Source organism: Camelus ferus, chromosome 4 (assembly GCF_009834535.1).
Source record: "Camelus ferus isolate YT-003-E chromosome 4, BCGSAC_Cfer_1.0, whole genome shotgun sequence".
NCBI lineage: Eukaryota > Metazoa > Chordata > Mammalia > Artiodactyla > Camelidae > Camelus > Camelus ferus.
In genome coordinates, this window is record NC_045699.1 from 32,804,554 (window position 1) to 32,825,844 (window position 21,291).

The following is a 21,291-nucleotide window of genomic DNA, read 5'->3' on the forward strand; positions in this document are numbered from 1 at the left end:
GGGACGCCTTTAGAGAGAAAATCACTGGAGACAGCCCCTGGGAGAACAGCACGGGGACGGAAATCCAACAGCTCTTTATTTTCAGAAAGCACACAACTCTGGAGGGAAGGTACTTTCTATGCAGAACAATGGCTAAGATCCGCGAGGTGAAGAGCGCAAAGGAGACGTGCTAGGGCCTTGAGCCACATTCCGGATCCCAGGCCACCCATCTCTGGCCAGGAAACTCAGCGTGGTCTCCATTCCGTGGCACCGGGGCCAAAGGGGGAGCCAACAGTCGTGGTATTAGTAGAAGGTCTCTGAAACTCACTTGACACTTTCTGTTTCACCCACAGTAAAAATCTGACACTGCCCCCTTTGCATAATGTCAACTTCCTCAAGTGTCAACCATCACTAACTGTCCTAGATTTTAACCAAGAGGAGTAGAGCTAAGAGGAGAGCTCCTAATGCAAATGATGTTAACTTTTAGCTGTAATATCATCCTTCATCTATGGAATAATCTACAAATTACATAGATTTTCAGTTGCTACCAGCAATAACGCTATGCGGTTGAGACCCAGAAAGAGGAACTGGCTGTGGCTTAGAAAGATGCCCTGCACACAGAGGAATACAGTAGAAGCTGGAGTCTCCTGAGTCCAGGTCTGGTGTCTTTTTGCAATGACAAGAAAAATCCAGACACCTAGCTCTTCGCCTTGATTTTGAGTAGTTAAGGCCGTGTGTTTTGTTTCTGTTTTTAGTAATCATCAATACACTGGACATTATGAAACAGAGTCAGAAAGCCAAGGGAAGTACAGAACACCACCAAGGGATCCCCATCACAACTAGTGTTTAAGATTCAGGGTAATGCTTGACTTCACGAATTTTCTTTCTTATGTGTACAGATCACTCTGTAACTGGGAAGCTGTTTAAAACCTGTGGTGTACATATGACCCAGGAATCCCGCTCCTGGGCATATATCCAGAAGGAACCCTACTTCCAAATGACACCTGCACCCCAATGTTCATAGCAGCATTATTTACAATAGCCAAGTCATGGAAACAGCCTAAATGTCCATCAACAGATGACTGGATAAAGAAGATGTGGTGTATTTATACAATGGAATACTACTCAGCCATAAAAACTGACAACATAACGCCATTTGCAGCAACATGGATGCTCCTGGAGAATGTCATTCTAAGTGAAGTAGGCCAGAAAGAGAAAGAAAAATACCATATGAGATTGCTCATATGTGGAATCTAAAAAAAAAAAAAAAAAAAAAAGCATAAATACAAAACAGAAATAGACCACAGACATAGAATACAAACTTGTGGTTGCCAAGGGGGCGGGGGGGGGGGTGGGAAGAGATAGATTGGGATTTCAAAATTGTAGAATAGATAAACAAGACTATACTGTATAGCACAGGGAAGTATATACAAGATCTATGGTAGCTCACAGAGAAAAAAATGTGACAATGAATATATGTATGTTCATGTATAACTGAAAAATTGTGCTCTACACTGGAATTTGACACAACATTGTAAAATGATTATAAATCAATAAAAAATGTTAAAAACAAAACAAAACAAAACAAAAACCTGTGGTGTAACTGAAAACACAGAATGAGAAAATGTAGCATATTAGTAACACAGCCCTTAGTGACACTGTGAAAATACAGCTCAAGGGAAGAAAAATGAAAGAAGCTCTGAACATCACTATTTTGCTCACCCCTGTAAGGATACAAACTGCTCACCTGGCTTTGTAACCTGGTTACCTAGTGGGTCCCAAATTACTAACATGACCAGAGAGTAACGGAGCCCAGTACAGGGCATGAGCCCAGGCTGTGAGCCACAGACTGGGGCTTGGATCCCAAGCCCACCACTTAATATATGTGTGATCTTGGGCACAGTATTGAGCCTGTTTCCTTATAAATGGAAAAAATAGTTCCTATTTTACAGAGTTGCTGTAGAGAGTAAATGAGAACGTAAATAACAAAGCAGCTAAGACAATACCTGGCATGAGGCAGACACCCCGTAAATGAGAGCTAGCAGTATCGTAATCATTACCACCACCTCTGAAAACATAATGCCAAAGAGTTGGGAGTTAAACAAACCACACACACAGAAGGCGAAGGATGAAGCACCGTGCGCAGTCCCCTTCACACACGGGATTAGAAAACGCTATTCACAGTCGTGCGTGGAGCCTCAGTTTGAGAAACACCCCTTATTCCTGCCACGCTAGCTCCTGGCAACCCAAACGAAGGTGAGGATTACATTTCTCTGCTTAATCACTCCGACTCTGCCCTGTTTCTTCAGTTCTACCCAATCTTCCCCTGCTCCGAGAGGCAAGCTTTTGTTCCCTGTCAAACTCCTCTCCGTTGCCGTAAATAATCTCTCTCCCTCTTTTATATTACCTTTCAAATATTTATAGACGGTTATTCTCCTGCTCTCCAAACCATCCATCATTTTTGTTGCCCTTCCCCTGGATTCTCTCTAGTTTATCTACATCTTTTAGAGAAAAGCAAACCCCAGGTGCTTCATGATGAAAACAGCACACCTCAAAGCTAACAACCCTCAACCAAGAAGGCCCCTTATTCAAAAGCCACCAGAAAATTCTTTGATGTGCTTCTGTCTCCTTTCACCTCGTAATTCATAATTCCATCTCTCAGATAGAAACGTGGGAGAGAGTGATCGGTGGGGTGAACACCGCCCTCGCCCATGATGCCGGGCTCTGAGAGGCAGCAGCTCCCCGGATGCCAGGGTCAGATACGCTCAAACTTGCTAATGAGGAGAGCTCTGCACTGCAGGGCGCTGGCACCTGTCAGCCCCTTCCCCGTCCACCGCAATCGATGACTGGTGTGAAGGTGTGAGAATCAGCTGTGTCCTTGCAACCCCTCTCCCCTCCCCCAGCAGGCCTGTGCTGACGGTCCCTGCTTGTTCATCCACAGCCAAGGCCCAGGGTTCCTGAATCGTGTGCCTTCTGTCCAAACTGTGCGGGGCAGTAGGATACGGACGGTGCTTTATCTATTTTGCTGACGGTAACTTCCTCATTTCCAGCCCCGGGTACCGTGTGGTTATAGAACACGCCCTACCCCCTTTAGAAAGGGTAAGAGACAGCTAACGGCAAAGACATGTATCAGTAAAATCAGTAAAACAAGAAAAGTAAGGCCAAGAAAAGAAGGGGAGAGTTACTCATAGTCTAATGTGTGTGCATTAAGGTGTATCTCTGACACTCCAGGCCGCTGAGTGTGGGCTGGGGTGGAGGGACCTGTGACAATCCTTTCCCAGAGGCGTAATTCTTATGTCAGTTCATGTAGCTTGATTCTGGGGAAACAAACAAACAAAAACAAAAAACTAATTTATGGCTACAGGGTGGATCATGTCTGGGCTCCTTCCTCTGTTCCGCATTTGAATGTCTGAAACTTGAGTCTGCTGGCATGTTTCTAGACTTTGTCATGGATTACAAAGAACATTTACGTTAAAATCTTTGTTGAGCACCATGACAATTCTTCGAGGTAAACTGGGCAGGCACTACTATTTTTATCTTTTCCACAAATGAGGAAACAGACACAGAAATTAAGTGAACTGCTCAAAGTCAGAAAAGGTGATAGTAACGGTCAGGTCTTTGGACTCTAGACCTCATGTCCTTTCAGTGACACTGGGCTTCCTCCCCAAGAATAAAGTCACCCAGACAAAAGCAAATCTCCGCTTCCAGGTGTCTTCAATCTTCCAGATCCTTGATCAAGCTTCTGTGATGCTATACCCTTCTCTTGGGGTGCAGGGAGGGGGGAACCCAGCACTGCCACACAGTCATAACAACTAACCCTCAGCCTGGGGGACACACAACCCAGAATGCGTTCAACATCAAACAAAGAAGTAGTAAAATTATTTTGAAATAGTTGATGGGTGATGTGCATTCTAATTTCCTGTAACGTTGGTAAGAAAATCGGTCTCTAGTAACCAGAACAGCTGACTAGACAGTACATCCCATTCCTCTGCCGAGGCCATGCTGGTTTATTATGCACAGTCATTCTGAAACCTCTAGACCACAACACCAGACATGACTGCCACCTGGTTCACTCACTGGGGCCATGAGCTTAACTCGAGCTCCGCCCGTGGTTAAACTGGATGAAGACAGAAGCTGGAGGAGTGTGAAGGGCAACAGCAGGCTCCCTGTCCCCTGGCTGTGCTCCGCTGACGGGGGCCAGCGGGGGGTGCAGCGAGCGGGCTGGCCCTCGGGCTCCTCTGCCTCTGCAGCCTGTCCCCAGTCTCATCTAGTCTTAGTCTGAAACACCAAATAGTGGGGGGACGCTGCAACTCATGTCACAAAGCGCCAATCTCTATAACAAATAAGGAACTCCTAGATGGGGGAGGGGCTTCAACAGAGAAATGGGCAAAGGACACACACAGATGGATCACAGAAGAAAAATCAAATGGCCCTTTAACATATGAGAAGATGTTCAGCCTCACTAACAAAGGCAAAGGGGATTATAAACTATATCAGTTATATTTGTTATGACAAACTGCCACAAATCTGGTGGCTTAAAACAATTGGAACTTATTATCTTACAGTTTTGTGGGCCCGTAGTCTGGCCCAGCTCTCTCCAGGCAAAAAAATCAAGGTGTTAACAGGGCTGCGTTCCTTTCTGGAGGGCCTGGGACGGATCCATTCCCTCACTTAGACTGGGTACTGGCAGAACTCAGTTCCTTGCAGTTGTAGGACTGAGGTCCTACTGCCTTGCTGGTTGTCAGCAGAGGCCTGGTCCAAGCTTCTAGAGAACTGAATTCTTTAGCTTGGTGCCCCTCTCTTCCATCTTCAGAGCCAGCAACAGTGGTCAAGTCTCTTTCCGGACTTGAAACTCTCCTGCATCTTCTGTTGTAGCATCTCTGGGGCAGCCTGGAAAGGCTCTCCACTTCCCAGGATTCCTACCATTAGAATGGGCCCATCTGGAATCTGGGATCACTTCCCCATCTCCAGATCCTTGACTTCATCACATCTGCAAAGTCCCTTTGCCATGGTAACTTCTTCACAGGCCCAGGGACCGGGGTGTGGACCTCTCTGGGGGGCTGACCACACCCATGTACAGCTCTTCACCTTTCAGGCTGGAAAAGCCCCAGGGACCACCCAGCACTGGCACTGCTGTGGCAGCTGCTCTCTGGAGGGAGTGCCATTGAAAACATCTACCAACATCCCATGTCAGTTCGCCTCCAAAATAGACCTCCTGTCCTGCCATGTCTTTCCATCTCTGCTATCACCACCCTGCCCAGGGCAAGTGGCTTCTCGTTGCCGGGGCAACTGCAGCCTCCACTTTGATCTCTGCTCCCCAGTCTCCCTTCAAACTCCACTCCACACAGCAGCAGAGATCTCTTAAGAAGTAAATCAGATCACAGCATTCACTGCTTCAACATCCGGTGACTTCCCATCGCACGCATAATAAAATCCCAACTCTTTCCCTGGCCTACAAGGGCCTGGAGTCGCAGCCCCCAGGGACGTCACCCCGTGCTCTCAGCACGCCAGCACACTAGCCCCGGTCCTGCTGTCAGGGCGCCGTCTCACCTTGCTGGGCCTTTTGCCTGGAGGGCTCTTCCCCCGGACCTTGACCGCGACGGCTTATTTTCACTCCGGACTAACTCTGAATTAATCTCCCTAGAGAGGCCCCCTCTCCCTAACCACCCCATCAACAGCCCTGTCCCTGCAGACACAAGCGTCCTATCCCTCAGTCTTTCTCCACATCACCACTTTCTGCAAATGTCTCGCTCACTGACTGGTGTGCTTGTTTATCCACCATCTCCCCTGCTGGATGTGTGAGCTCCACCAGAGACGGACGTTCTCTGCACTGCAGTATACCCACATCTGGAAAAGGGTCTGGCCCAAGGCAGTCACACAATGAATACGTGCTGAGTAAATGAAAAATAAGATCGAAAACAGAAGGAAGAAGGGGAAGACTGGAGGGAGCGAATCTGACTACCAGCAAAGATGAATTCAACTCAGTTCAGCGAACATTTACTAGTGTTTTATGAATCCAACCTGCTTCCCTGAATTAACATACATTCTATTTTAGATAAACTCCCAAACCTCAGGACCAGAGTGAAAGGGTGGTGCAAAAACGCAGTAGTTTTATAAGTGCTGGGGTCAATTCTAAGAGTCGTCTGTGAGCACACATCAGACTGAAGTGACACTGGATGGTGAAGCAGTATCTGAGAGCTCTTACTGCCATTAAACATCAGACAATCTGCTATTACTAGAAGACTGAATCGATATTTTCTTTGGACAACAAATCAGCCATTTATAGTCGACTTTAAGAGTTTCTTGTGCACTTTTCCTGAAAAGCACATCCAGCGGTTTTGTACAGTGAGACCAGATTAGTGACTGTGAAGTCCACCAGCAGACGTAAGAGACCAGAGGAAACTGCATTTGAAATGAAATTGGGATCAGCAACAGGGATCAGTATTTATGTGGCTTTTCTTAGGGGAGTCAAAAAGCTTGTTACACTGAATTTTTGTATAAGCTGAAAAGTAAGACACCTTGAGGCTGAGACAGAAATTCAGATCTGCACTTACAGACTGGCCTGGGACCATGGCAAAGGGAACCTGGGCAAGTCCAGAATCAGTGAGACCGCAGCCAAGCCCCGGGGGCCGCACAGGCACCCCCGCCCCGCCTCCTTGGCCTTACGGCACAGCATGGCACACTCGTAGGCCCAGAGTCCAGATCATCTGGCAGAGGAACAGAATTCACAGTATCTGGCATAAGGTGACGTTCCCCTGGGCCCCCTACCCTCAGTCCTTTGAGAAACTTCAGCCCTCATGACCCCAGAGGCACAGATTAGACAAGCATATAAAACTAAAAGAGAAGTCTGCAATAAAGCAAGTATCTTGGGCCTGGGAGAAGGAGAGGAAAGAAAGGATTGATGAGACAGAAGGAATCATCTCATGTGAGTCTGCAGGTGATTCCAAAGGCCAAGGAAGCTGGGCTAGCAAAAGAGGCTGTCCCGAGCCAAGTTCACAAGAGGATGGGGGGTTACCACGCAGCGGGTAGAGTTTCAATTGGGGAAGATGAACCAAGTCCTGGAGATGGATGGTGGTGATGGTTGCATAACAATGTGAATGTACTTAATGCCACTAAACTGTATGCTTCAAAATGGTTAAAATAGTCAGTTTTATGTTATGTATATTTTGCCACGATTAAAATTTTGTTTAAGTTAATAAAACAACAGATGGCACTAGAAAGGCATCCACAAGACCCAGAGTAGTAAGTGGCTGAGGGGGTGGTCAAGGGACAGGCTCCTGGAGCCAGCAGATAACCAGGAGGACACTGTGGAGCAGGCAGGAGACACTGATGACACAGGCGAGCTTTCCGACACTCCCAGGTTTCGTAAGGCGGCCAGCGCAAGGCCTGTACCGCACCGTGACAGCACCGTGAGAGCACCCGGAGTCGGCACCTGTCAGAGCGCTCCAGCGCCATGACCGGCCACGGCAGTCAATTCGAAGGCCATCTGTAAACTACCTCTTCCCGCTGGTAAGTGAGGAACTGCTGTCCATCCTCACCAACTCTCAGGTTTCCTCTTTTGCTCTCCACAGCAGTGATGGCATTTTTAGAAATCCAAAGATAAAAATGATTCTTGCCAAGTTTCTAGGGCAAGAGAATTCCCTCTCCCTTGTTCTGAGGAAATGCTTGTTACCCAAGGTCTAAAAAGCTGCTTAAGCCCTTCAGAAACAATCAGCCAATAATACAACAACAACAAAAAAAAAACCCGTCACCAGTCCCTCTGCGGTTTAATCCCACAAACAGTATTCCTTTCACTACAGAGTATCTGTGATAATGAGGCAAAAGAGGAAATGTTTTAAAGACTGAATATTAACATACTTCTAGTGACAATAAATTACAAACTTAGAGAATACTCCATGGTCTAAACTTCTGGTCAGCAGAGACACTGACTGGGTTTTATGTTTTTAGTGTTTACCAGAATAAAGGAATCTCATCTTTTAATTTAAAAAAACTTCAGTATGAATATTCTGAAACCCTCACACAGCGACGGGAATGTAGTAAAACAGTGCAGCCTCTTAAACATTCTGACAGTTCCTCAAAGGGTTAAGCCCAGCATTACCATATGACTCGGCAATTCTACTCTTTGGTACATACCCAAGAGAATGAAACATTTATTCATACAAACACTGGCACAAAAATGTTATGGACGCATCAATCATAACAACCGAAAAGAGTAAGCAACCCCATAGTCCATCATCTGATGAAGAAAAAAAAAATATGACACACCCATATTATAGAATATTATTCAGTTTTAAAAAAAGGAATAATGGAGAGGGGTGGGTCTGACTCAGTGGCAGAATGCGTGCTTAGCATGTACGAGGTCCTGGGTTCAATCCCCAGTACCTCCATTAAAAATAAATTAATTAATTAACATAAATAAATAAATATATTTTTTAAAGCACCATTTAAAAAAAAGGAGTAATAAATACATGCTACAACATGGATAAACCTTGCAAACATCAGATTAAGTGGAGGTTGCCTATAACTGGTATGGAATTACATGGGGAATGGCTATTCACAGGTACAGGGTTTCTTTTAAGAAGGAAAAAAAAAGTTCTACAATTAGATGCCAGGGACAGCTGCACAACTCTGTGAGTTTACTAAAAACACAATGAATTGTACACTTTAAATAGATGAACTGTGTACAGCATATAAGTTACACCTTAGGCTGTTAAACTACATTTGAATTTTTAGCTATTTAAAAAAATTCAGATACATTTTAAAAATATCACGGAACAAAAATGCAGACTGAACGTCAGTGATTTTACTCTCTGATCTCTGCAGGTGGGCTCATGACCACTACCACAGTGTTTTAGAACAAAACTTCAAATTTAGCCTTCATTATTCACATATTCAGCAAAGGTTTACTGACCACATACTACAAAGCCAGGCACTGTACTATGCACATGAGTGACACGATAAATAAAATGCACCCCTGCCTTATGATTTCACTTTCACAAAGGAGACAGAGGTGGAAACCAATCAAATATTTTTATATCTTTTACCTATGCTGGTACAAAACTAATTTGTTATTGTACAGCACAGGCAAATACAGCCCTTATTTTGGAATAACTTTAAATGGAGTATAATCTATACTGAATCACTATGCTGTACACCTGAAACTAATTAATACTGTAAGTCAACTATACTTCAATTCAAAAAAACCTGATTCGTTGACTTTAAACCCCATATTTACTTTTTTGGTCTCTCTATATCTTTTTCAAATTTCCTTTCTAGCTAAAGGTTGATCATCAGGCTACTTCCTACTTACATCATTGTTTTAACTACTTTACAGAAATCCTGTCTGTGGAGAATTTCTATCAAGCCAGCGAATTCCTATATTTGACCTGTAAGCAGAAACTGCCCTTGTAATAAACAAAATTTATTGAGACACTATTTAAAACATTAGGCTATCCATTGTGGAAAACAGTAGGGAGATTTCTCAAAAGACTAGGAATAGACTTAACATACAACCCAGGAATCCCTCTCCTGGGCATATATCCAGAAGGAACTCTACTTCAAAAAGATACCTGCACCCCAATGTTCATAGCAGCACTATTTACAATATCCAAGACATGGAAACAGCCAAATGTCCTTTGACAGATGACTGGATGTAGAAGTTGTGGTATACTTATATAATGGAATACTATTCAGCCATAAAAATAACAACATAATGCCATTTGCTGCAACATGGATGTCCCTGGAGAATGTCATTCTAAGTGAAGTAAGCCAGAAAGAGAAAGAAAAATAACATATGAGATCACTCATATGAGGAATCTAAAGGGGGAGGGGGGGGGAGGGGGAGGGGGAGGAGGAGAAGATGATGACGACCAATGAACTTAAATACAGAACAGAAACAGACTCATAGACATAGAATACAAACTTGTGGTTGCCAGGGGGGAAGGGGGTGGGAAGGGACAGACTGGGAGTTCGAAGTCTGTAGATACTGACAGGTGTATATAGAATAGATAAACAAGATTATACTGTATAGCACAGGAAAATATATACAAGATCGGTGGTAGCTCATGATGAAAAAGAATGTGACAAAGAATATGTATATGTTCATGTATGACTGAAAAATTGTGCTCTACACTGGAAATTGACACATTATAAACTGAGTATAACTCAATAAAATAAAATTTAAAAATAAAAAAATAAAACACTAGACTATCAAAATGATCAGAACCATTAATCTTAAGTGTTTTCTTTCATTCAAGCCTCCACTCTTGCTTCACTTTAAGGAGATTTTTGTCAAACATCCTGGAAATTTCTTTGACTCTGAAAGCAAAATTGGGGAATGCTTTTATCTGAAGGCTTTTTTAAACCCAATCTCCACATCTTTCATTTTACTCGAAATTGAGAGCTCTGTCTAAAATCAAATGGAGCTCATCTCCTGTAAGTGGGCAGAACCCTCCAAATATCAACTTTCAAACTAATCTGGATAAAATATTTTGGTTTTCCATTTGAATGAAGTACTTCTTTCTGTACAATATGGAATACTGCTAAGACAGAAACTGAAATGAAATTTTAAATTTAAATCACTCCACTTTTAGGGGAGCAAAACTACTCTGTGTGATACCACAGTGATAAATACACGTCACTGGTAATTTATGCAAAACCCATAGAGGGTACAACACCAAGAGTGGACCCTAATGCAAACTATGGACTTCAGGTGATCATGGTATGTCAAGGTAGGTCATCAATCGTAACACATGTACTTTTGGTGGGGGATGTTAATACTGGGGGAAGAAGCCAGGTGCAGGGGGCAGGGGAGGTATGGAAAATCTCTGTATGTTTCTCTAAATTTCGCTGTAGACCCATAATTGCTCTAATGAATAAAGTTTATATTTAAAGAAACTTAACTCAACACCTCCCATTGACAGTTCATCAGCCACATTTTTTACTGGTAAAAACTGCATGGGGACATCATTCCATTTTCAACCCCCCACACTGCATGTCTGTAAAGCATTTAAGCACTCGGAAGGCAGACAACCAGGACAGCATGTGTTCCCTGCCGGCACGCGCTCTCTCCGTGGACTGTTTAAGAAAGGGGTGAAGGAGAGGGTCCAGACAGCGTCCGAGGCAGGCCTGGCTGACCCTTGCACAGGGGAAAGGTGTGTGAACGCAGCCCACAGGCAGCTGGGAGACAGGGGGAAGGCCTGAGGGCCGAAGGTAGTTGGGTGTGGGGGAGTGTGGACGTGAGTGTGTGTGGAAGCCCAGGGTGCGCCCGAAGGGAGGGCCCCAAGGGAGATAACATTCAGGTCCTGACTTACAAAGGACACACATGCAGAACCAATTCTCTACAATGCAGCCCTTCATCTGACCGCTCTGTACAGAAAAGGAGAGGCAAAGAACCAGGCAGCCCTTAGGGGCACTGGCTGAAACGGCATTCTACTGGCTGCACCGGAGGTTGAAGAAAAAGCAGAATATAAAATAAAATGAGGGGAGCCCAAATTTCAGAGATGAAGAATGCCTAGGAGATTTTTTTTCAAGTCAGTTGATAACTTTTGAAATTAAAAAGAATACATATTTGAGAATAAAACTTTAAAAGTGAAATGAAACCACAGAAATAATGCTGAAGTTGCTATTAATTCATTGTCGCTTATAACCAAAAATGCTCTCCTTTCATTTCTGGGGGCCTCCAAAATGGCTGGGAAGACAGTGTTTGCTAATCAGTCATGTATCTGTTGGCGTATCTGATTCTGCTCGTCTAAGGGACAGCAATGAACAGGGCACTTCTTCAAAAGGCTGTCTCCTCACAGTAACACCCACAGTCACAGATGAAAATAACAACAAACACCTTTTATATCCATTGCTGGAGGAATTTTCACTCAATGTTTTGGTTGATCTGAACCAATCTTTGGCGAAGGACCACAGAGACTTTCCCCTAAGGCCTGTTACCTAGTCAGAGGGATCAGTCCTCCGACGGACGAAATAACAGACTGGTGAATCCAACTTCCTTCACCGCGGCCTCAGAATTCAGCCAATAATCTCAGCAACAGTTCTCAGGCATTTCTCACTCTCATTTTTGGCACTTTCAGGAGCCAAAAGGAGATAACTAAGAACTCTCAAGGACATAAACGTCTCCTGGATGTCACTAAGCTACCGCCTTGCAGACACTGAACACCAGGTACTAGAAAGGGGTGAGAACTTGCCCCCGTGGGAGCCAGGCTGGTAGGCCCTACTCACCTGTGACAGCTCCTACAACCTCACCTCTCACGAAATAACTGCAACCCCCAGCCTTCCACGTCTATGTAATGGGACACTAGGCCATTAAGAAATTCACAGATTTAAAAAAAAAAAAAAAAACTACACACAAGTGGGAACAATACACCTCCCATTAACTAAATACATAAAATACACACACACACACACACACACACACACACACATACGTATATAAAAACAGACACCTAAGTGTGCACACGCAGCCAGTAATCCTGGGATGACATACAGACCTGCAGGTTGGCATCAGAAGAACAATTATCTTTCATTGACTCTGTTTTTGTAGTCTATAAATGTTTATCATTTACCGACAGAAAGTTAAATGTTATTTTAAAGAAACTCTAACCTCTGGAAATTTAATATAAGCTATGTATTTGTTAGCAGCACACTATGTAGGAAGTTGGGCCCCATGTGCTGCATAAAACTTGAAGAACACTCTTTGGTCCATCTATCTTGTGCCTGGTTTTCTGTTTCTCTACCTCACTCTCTCCCCCTCCCTCCTCCTTTCTCCCTCTGTATATTTAGGTAGTTTAATTCTACTGGCTTTTGTTTGCCCCTTGCTCATGTCCCAGCCCAGGCCAGAAGTCATCGGTCCTGACTCAAGAGCCTTAGTGGACGTCCTGTGAGAGACGATGATGGATGAGGCTCCTGCCCCATGGAGATGAGCTGGCTCAGGGAGGGCCCACCTTCCCATGGCAGGTAAAGCCTCCCACCCATATCGGAGCACAGGAGCACAACTTAACTGCTGGCTTCTGCACTCCCTTCCCTTTGAGTGTTGGTTCAAGACCCTGAAATGGCTCTGTGGTCTATCAGCAAAGAAGGGAAACTGGTCACATCCTCCTTGACCCTGACCCTTCTGTCATGCTCCTCTGCAGCTTCTATTTGTAACTTTCCCTATCACCACTCTGAAATACCCTGCGAGGACTTCTGTATCTTTCTGAACTCCACCTAGCCTGAAATCCTTCTCCAGGGCTCTGCTGTCTTGGGGTGTGCAGTCAAACGCTGACACCTCTCCCACCGTGGTGGAATGCAGGCAGCAGGCTAGACCACGTCCACCTGTGCTTCCCTACAAAGTGCCCAGCATTAACATTTAACCATCACCGCCTGTCCCTGTGTTTCTCCCCATGTAGACCAGGGGCTACAGCCTTCTATCCCAGCTGAGGATGGCACTGGTCCTTACAGTGTTCCTAGTTGCCTGTTAGCCCTAACTCCCTTCTGAGCATTAAATCACAACTTCTAATCATAACTGTCCATTTTCTAAGGAGACATGGCTACTAGTCCCACAGCCACTCTTCACAGACAGATGAAAAATCCATGGGCTTGCAACCAGACAGACTTGGACTGAATCCCAGCTCAACTCAGCTGTATTCTGGGGCAGTCTCCTTACCACTGGTTTCCTTATCTGTAAACAGGAATAATAATTCCTACTTCATAAGATGCTTGTGAACATCAAATGAGTTACTCCCCTCTTTACCCCTCTGGCACACCCCCTGTTCCTGTAACAGCCCTCCAGCTGAATCCACCTGATCAGCCCTGACCTCATATTATTTGGTAATTAACCTTAGACACAGCTTAAAATCCCAAAATGCAAGAATTATCTTTCTGACAGAAGTACTCCTTCCTTCCTATGAAAAGTGAAGTTTTAAAACAGCTGTGAATATATATTAAAGGCAATCAAGTTAAAAAAAGAAAACACTATTCCCTTTGTTAAATACAGAATCTGCAGCCCCAATAACACACACAGTGACAGATACCCAGACATGCCCTCCTGCAGCAGAGATTACAACTCTATCTCTCACCTGCTTTCTTTGGTGCCCTTTAACCTCCTCCTTCCTTATAATGGTCAAGGCTCCTAGAATCTTCAAAAGCCTCAAAGACCTCATCCCTCCTTTTTAAGAAGAGGAAACAAAAGGATCAGAGAGCTTAAGCAAACTGTCCAAAGGTGCACAGCTAGTTAATGCCACGCAGCTGACTTTAGCCCAGTGGTTAAGTGCAGCAAACTGAGTTAACTCATGAAAAGCTTTGTTAAGAGGAACCACAGTGCAAGGCTACATTCCCCATCGCCTCAGAAGCTCAAAAGATTCTGTAAATCTCAACATATGTGTTTAATATGTAATATATGTCTTTATTTGCCAACAGGATGTCGGAGATGATTTCCTAGAGCCCCTCCATCCTAGACCGGTGCCATTAAATGGAACTTAGTGAGAAATGGAAATGTCGATACGGCAGGCCTTAGAGCATCTGAAATATGGCTAGTGCAACTGAGGAATTACATGTTTAAATTTTTTTATTTTATTTTTTTATTGTGGTAAAATACACGGAACATAAAATTTACCATCTGAACCATTTTTTAATTGCACAGTTCAGTGGTATTCACTACATTCATAATGCTGTGCGACTATCACCACCATCCATCTCCACAGCTCTTCTCATCTTGTAGAACTGAAACCCTGTACCCCTTAAACAATAACTTTCCCTGCAGCCCCTGACAAACACCATTCTACCTTCTGTCCCTAGGATTCTGACTACTCTAAGTATGTAAGTGGAGTCATACAGTATTTGTCCTTTTGTGACTGGTTTATTTTACTTGGCATTATATCCTCCAGGTTCATTTACATAGTAGCATGTTCAAAATTTCCTTCCTTTTTAAGACTAAATAATTTTTTTACCATATTTTGCTTATCCATTCATCTGTCAATGGACACTTGAGTTGCTTCCATATTTTAGCTATTATGAATAATGCTGCTATAAGCACAGATGTAAAAATATCTCTTTAAGACCCTGCCTTCAATTCTTTCGGGTATATACTCAGAAGTGGAATTACTGGATCATGTGGTAATTCTATTTTTAATTTTTGAGAAACTACCGTAATGTTTTCCATAGCAGCTGTACCATTTTACATTCCCACCAACTGTGCACAAAAGTTCCAGTTTTCCACATCCTCATTTGGTAGTAGCCATCCTAACTGGTGTGAAGTAGTGTCTCACTGTAGTTTTCACTTGCATTTCCCCAGTGACTAATGAATGATAGCAGGCATCCTTCCATGAGCTTTTGACCATTTGCATATCTTCTCTGGAAGAATGTTTTAATTTTATTTCGTTGTAGTTAATTTAAATTTAAATAACCAAATGTGGTTAGGGGCTTCTGTATTGGCCAGTGCAGCTTCAGACTACCAAGATTCCTGAGGTCATTTGGAGACCCAGTGCAGTAAGCACATAGCTTTGGAGGCAGATGGACCAACTCAGATACTTTCTAGTTCTGCAGACGTAGCTAGTGACTTCAACTTTTTTTACCTCAGTTTTCAAATGGTATAAAATAGGGTTACTACTTCCTAATTCTAAGAATGAAATGAAATGAAGTAGCAGGCATAAAGCCCCTGTTATAATCTTAGCACAGGGGAGAGAACGTAAGGCAATGGGACAAGCCTTGCCCCACTCCCCAATGTCCACTGAAACCCAACACCTAGGATTTGGCTTTTTCAGACGCCTTCCCTAAATTAGTTCAGTCTTTTCCAGAGAAATGAGCTTTCGGTGCTAGGAAACAAGGATCTTTAGCTCCCACCAAGAGGACCCCAAAACGGAAGGGGTTGACTGACATGCAGTCTGGACCCCCTTGGCATGGGCAGTCTGTGATTCTGAGTCTGCCCAGATCCAGCCTCCAGGCCGTCGGTCCCTCCCACCGCGCCGCAGCCGAGCCCAGCCCACCCGTCTCTGCGTACCTGAAGCTGCGGTGGTGGGGGTGCTGGCCGGCGGGGGCTGCGAGGCGCCGCTGCCGCTCTCGGTCATCAGGCAGGGGTTGCTGCCATTGGTCTCCCTCTTGACGAGCAGCTCGGCAGCGCTGGGCAGCGGGATGGGGTGGCTGATCCCCAGTTCCTCCTCCTGGGCCTGCTGCCTTCTCAGGGCCACCTGGAAGCACCGAGCAGTGAGTGGGTTATCCTCCAGCACCACATAATCACCGGGCTGCTTTGCCAAAACCACTGAAGCCCCGCCCAACCCAGACATCACGATTCATCAGCGCCAGGGGTGAGGCCTGAGATTCCCTCCTTTCTTTTTAAAGCTCCCCAGAGGTAACCGATAAGCAGCCAAAGCGGAGACAGGGTTTAGAGCCAAGGTCGCTGGCGCACAGCAGGTGCTCGAAATAGGTTGATTGAACAGATGAATGCAGCGGAGCAGGAAATAAAGTTGGTTAGGTTGGATGAGGAAAAACAGGATTCAGCAGAGGAATTCCATGTAAAGACTAGAAGTCAGCACCGATAGATTAGGAAGGAAGGAGAGGGGGACCGCTCACTCCTGCCTTCCACGCATGTGTCCTGGGAACAGTGACCAGTCAGACACAGTGAGATTAGATTAGATTCCAAGGTACCCACTGTTTAAAGGGAGAAACAGGAGGCAGGCAAACATGCGGCTGCCACTCAACGTGGCAAACACCGTAGGACAGGCATACACTCATCCTCCAGAAGGAATTCAGACAGAAAGAGCTGGAGGTGACACTGGAAAAGGGCCTTGAAGGATAGGATGCATGGGGCTTGGACAGACAAGGACGAAGGGGCAGAATACTCCAGAACAAGGGAGCAGGGTGGGCAGGAAAGGCAGGGGCTGCTGAGGAAATCCCGCAGACCCCTGTCCTCTGGGGTGGAGGGACCATGTACAGAAACAATGGGGGGAAAGGGGGCTGGAATATGCTGTTGAGAGAGAGAGGCTGGAGAGGAGAGAAAAGGAGAGGACAGGTGTGATGTTTCAGGCAGGAGGGGAGGCACTGCTAGTGGGGGCTGGAAAGGACCCAGCACACCTAAGACACTCCTCACAGTTCCTCTTTAATTTATCTTTTTAAATAACATTGTTAAAGGTTGAAAAAAGAGGTGTCAAGAAAATAACTTGTATTTTTGCTTACTACATGTAACAAAAAGGAGACTTTCTGTTGAAACTGACCACTAGGAATAATGAAATGAGAAAGAGAAGTACAAATACAAGCCACATACAAGCCAAAAGCTGAAATCAAAATAGTAAACCAGAAACACAACTACAATTTATGTATTGTCTTAGGAATCTGTAGTCCAAATTCCGAAGGCTGATTAATTTGGAAGTAATTTTACTCATAACAAGAGGAGTTTTCAACTTACAAAATCTATCCTTGAATAATCAAATTAAATAATTAAGCTTAAATCTTGAATTGTCTACTAACCCAGAAGTTGAGAAACAGATTAAGGATTTGCCCATAATTTGTTTTAAATACCCACAAACTTGTGAAGTATGTCAGTGCAAACTTCTACCCTGACTTACACAAATTCTATGCATGCACAAAATGTACAGGGTATCATATAGTGCAAAAAATAAAAGCACTTTTACAAAGATCTTTCAAGGGTTCTGAGGAAATGTTACTTAAATGGGGAAGATGGGGCAATTGATTTAATAAGCAATTATTTTAAAGTCACACCTAAGATCAATTTCAAACTATTTTAGAATGACTAAAAATGCCTGTCTCATGGATGTTAAAGGATTTCATTCAGCACAGCACAAGCCTTCTGATGTGAAAAATACGTAAGTTTCATATTATAAAAGTAATCCTGAGTTGCCTTTGTTTTTAACATAGCAAACAGCCTTTTCCCAAGTTAGTACCCCTATTTACATAGCTTATTCAAAATTAATGGCCCTACTTGGATAAATATTTTTATTACATTTTGAGGAACATTCCCCTCCCAAGCATATTCTCCACACTAAATATCAGAGCCAACAGCTAAATGTTCAGAAAAATTTTCTATCTACAAATACAATTCAAATGTCCCTAAGTTTGAGTCAGCTCACTGTGATGCATTTTAATGCTACACTAAGTGTTTTCTTTTCATCCACTAGAGATTAAGCTAAAAATCTATAAAGAAACTGAGTAAAGCAACCTCTATTTCCACGACTGCACTCACAATCTGTGAAGCCAAGATACATCTAGTTTAAAACACATTTTAAAAACTGGAGGTACATAAAAAGTATAATCTCTAATCATTTGTGCAGTCCTGTTTATCGCGCTTATCTAAATCATTTTCAATGGAGAATATTTATCCATTCCTAACCGAAAGCACATCGTTAGTAAATATTTCTTTGGCATCTTTTATTTTAAATAACCTGTTTTTAAAGGATGAAACAACATTTAGCTGGAAAGAATGTATATTATTCTCTTCTAAAAATCCTTTTAGGATACCGACGACTTTATTTCCGGTAAGATGCTAAATCACTGCCCAGCTTAGGACGCTTTAAAAAACTAACACCATGAACGACAGACAATACCTCAAACTCTTGCATTTTCTCCCATTCGCTTATTTTTTAACCTCGTAAGTGCGTTTTAATATATACTCAGAGTAATTTGTACTGGAGTAACTTGGGTCGAGACAGCAAATTTTAAAAAGCTAATGAAATTTCCGTAGGACACAAAATGGCTGAGACGCTTAGCCTGGATCCACGAGGGCGAATACGAAAAGTGCGCCAAGAGCACAACGAGGACCACGCCACGCTCGCGTCCGTTACAGCGACTTTTCCAGAAAAACAAAGCCTCCCGACACGCTATCCAGCTAAGCAGCAGCCGGCCGGCTCTCCGCTTAGCCCTAACGAGTAGTCCGCGCCAGCACCCTCCAGCACCCTCCCTAATTCAAGCGCACCTCTCTGATCGGGGGCGGAGTCAAGGATCCTACGGCACCTTGAGGAGGCAAACCCCCAAACTCTAAGAGCGAGGTCAGGGATGCCGGAGGCCCCGAAGAGGCAAACTCCGCAACTCTCTGCTGGAGGCGGCGTCGGAGATCCCGGGGAACCTTCCCCAGCAGTGCGAGCCCTGCAACTCTCAGCTCTGAGAGATCAGACATCCTGGGGACCCCCCAAGGGGCAAACCCCACAACTCCTTCTAGAGGGACGGATCAAGGATCCGGAGCCCCGGGAGCAGAGTAAACCCCAGCACGCCCAGCTCCGCCCGCGGCATCGGAGACGAGTCCCGGCCCTCTGAGCGCGGCGTTGGCGCGTGGCTGGGAGCCCGGGCCCCGAGCGCACAGCGGCCATCGGCCAGCACCGCCTCCCTCCCGAACCCAGGTCCCGCGGGGCGCCCGCCTGGCCCGAGGGGCTTTATCCAAAAAGTTCGCGGGTGAAACCCGGTTCCGGGACGCCCGCACTCACCTGCGCGGCCATCACGCGCTGTCTCTCTGCGATCAGGTTGCACTTCTTGCACTGGCAGTCCCGCCACATGCAGAAGCGCTTGTGGCCCTTGAGCGGCGACGCGTAGCCGTGGTTCCTGCACCGCGCGCACTTGGGCAGCCGCGGGGACTTCTTGCTCGCGGCGGCGCCCATGCCCGACGCCCCCGAGCCGGAGCCGCCGCTACCCCCGGCGCCCGCGCCACCCGCGGTCCCGAGCAGCGGCCCCGCCGCTTTGCCAAAGCCCCCGGCCTTGCCCTGCGGGGCGTGCGGGGCCTCGGACGGTGCCGAGGGCTTGCTGTATGCGTCGTCGTTGGGCATGGTGCCCCAAGCTGAAGCGTAAGGACTCTCCGGTGGCTGCAAGGGGAGCACCCAGCCGACCGCGACGCTCTGGAGGAAAAGGCTTAGGAGACGTGTGCCTTCCAGCCGGAGGTGCAGCCAGAGTAGCGAGGTCGGGACTCGGACCGCCCAGAGGGGTGGGGGGTGGGCCCTTTTTTTTTCTTTCTGCGCGCGCACTGCTTAGAACTTTTGGATACTTTTCAGAACGTTCCCGGGATTGCCTGGGCGGGAGAGGGCGCGAAAGAGCGCGGCCACGCCCCACGCCCCCCAAATCTAGCCACACTGCTCCCGCCGCGTGCAAGCTTGCACCAGCTGCAAACACCCTGGGAGTTGCTGCAGGGCAGGTGCAAGCTCACGCACCTGAGCAGAGCAGAGGAGCTCGAGAATAGTGTGGTCCTTGTACTCTTCGAGGTGCCAAGGCTGGGCAGCTCGAGCAAGCTGCACAGAGGGAGCTGGGCTCCGCAGGTCGAGAACAAAGCTGTGCATCATCTTGCAGGGTGCTTGGAGGAGGTGCAGACCACCCTGTGGGAGCCTCCAGCTCCCTTCCCCCACCTGACGCTATTCTCCAAATTCGGCAGAAGCCAACTCAGAAAGTGGTTTCTATCTCATTTAAGAAAGTTAAGTATGAGATTGAAGGCCTGAAAAAACGAGAAGTCTCTACGCTTATATCAGCAAATAAGACCCTAGTGTTCGGCTCAAGCGCACCCCAAGTTGGGCCTTTCTGTTCTCTGGTCACCCCTTCCTGCACCTGTGTTCCTTTGCGCACAAGATCTCTACCTGCTGGCTCCAGATAACTTTCCAGGCTAGAGTTCAGTCCTTGTTGCTTCTCATTTCAGGGGCATATAGCTTCTTGACTTTGAGGCAACTTCACTTAAAATCTGCAGGCACTGGAAATTTATTCTTCAAAAAGCTCTACTGTTGGGGGTGGGAGGGTATAACTCAGTGGTAGAGTGCATGCTTAGCATGCAGGAGGCCCTGGGCTCAATCCCCAGTACCTCCATTAAACAAATATATAAATAAACCTAATGATCTCCCCCTCCCCCTCCCAAAAAAAAACCTCTATTAGGGGAGTGGTTAAACCACTGTAGACATTTATCAAAATTCATTCCGCATATATGATTTGTGCATTTTACTGTACATAATTATACCTCCAAAAAACCCAAATCTTACAGCCTTCTTTTTCCACACAGATTTCCAGTCCCAAATTTTCTGTAGGTTTAAAGCCCTCTATCATAAGTTCTAGTGAGGGGATGCTTCTATCCTCACCCTTACCCCAAACACATTTGTCTTCTTTCTCTGCCCTTGCATAGCATATCCACCCTGATGGCCTGCTGCCCATTTCTTCCTACATACCCAAGTGTTCCTCCAAGGCCAGCCCTTCTGTCTGAATCTCTGCAGTAGCTTTCTGCTGGTCTCGCTATTCCTTAGTCTTACAGTGTATTCTGTATTCCAGGCACACAGCAGCTGGCCTCTGCAGCAGCTTGGTATTGCTTTCCTTGTGAAAAACAAAAGTTAAAGACCTAAGACTGCATCTTTAAGGACTTCA

The 21,291-nt window shown here is 45.5% G+C and overlaps 1 protein-coding gene across 2 annotated transcripts in view; it reads right to left on the bottom strand.

Moving 5' to 3' along the window:
• DMRT1 (doublesex and mab-3 related transcription factor 1) overlaps window positions 1-19,874 on the bottom strand; it is a 92,664-nt gene extending 72,790 nt beyond the window's left edge. Inside the window, exons 1-2 of one of the 2 annotated variants that reach the window (XM_032477773.1) lie at window positions 19,392-19,874; window positions 15,962-16,148 (exon numbers count right to left, since the gene is read on the bottom strand). In XM_032477773.1, the coding sequence (XP_032333664.1) occupies window positions 15,962-16,148; window positions 19,392-19,727 (523 nt within the window). In that variant the 5' untranslated portion in view covers window positions 19,728-19,874. The remainder of the gene's footprint in view (window positions 1-15,961; window positions 16,149-19,391) is intronic. The other variant, XM_032477774.1, reaches the window with a different exon arrangement.
• Window positions 19,875-21,291: the final 1,417 nt, after the last annotated feature.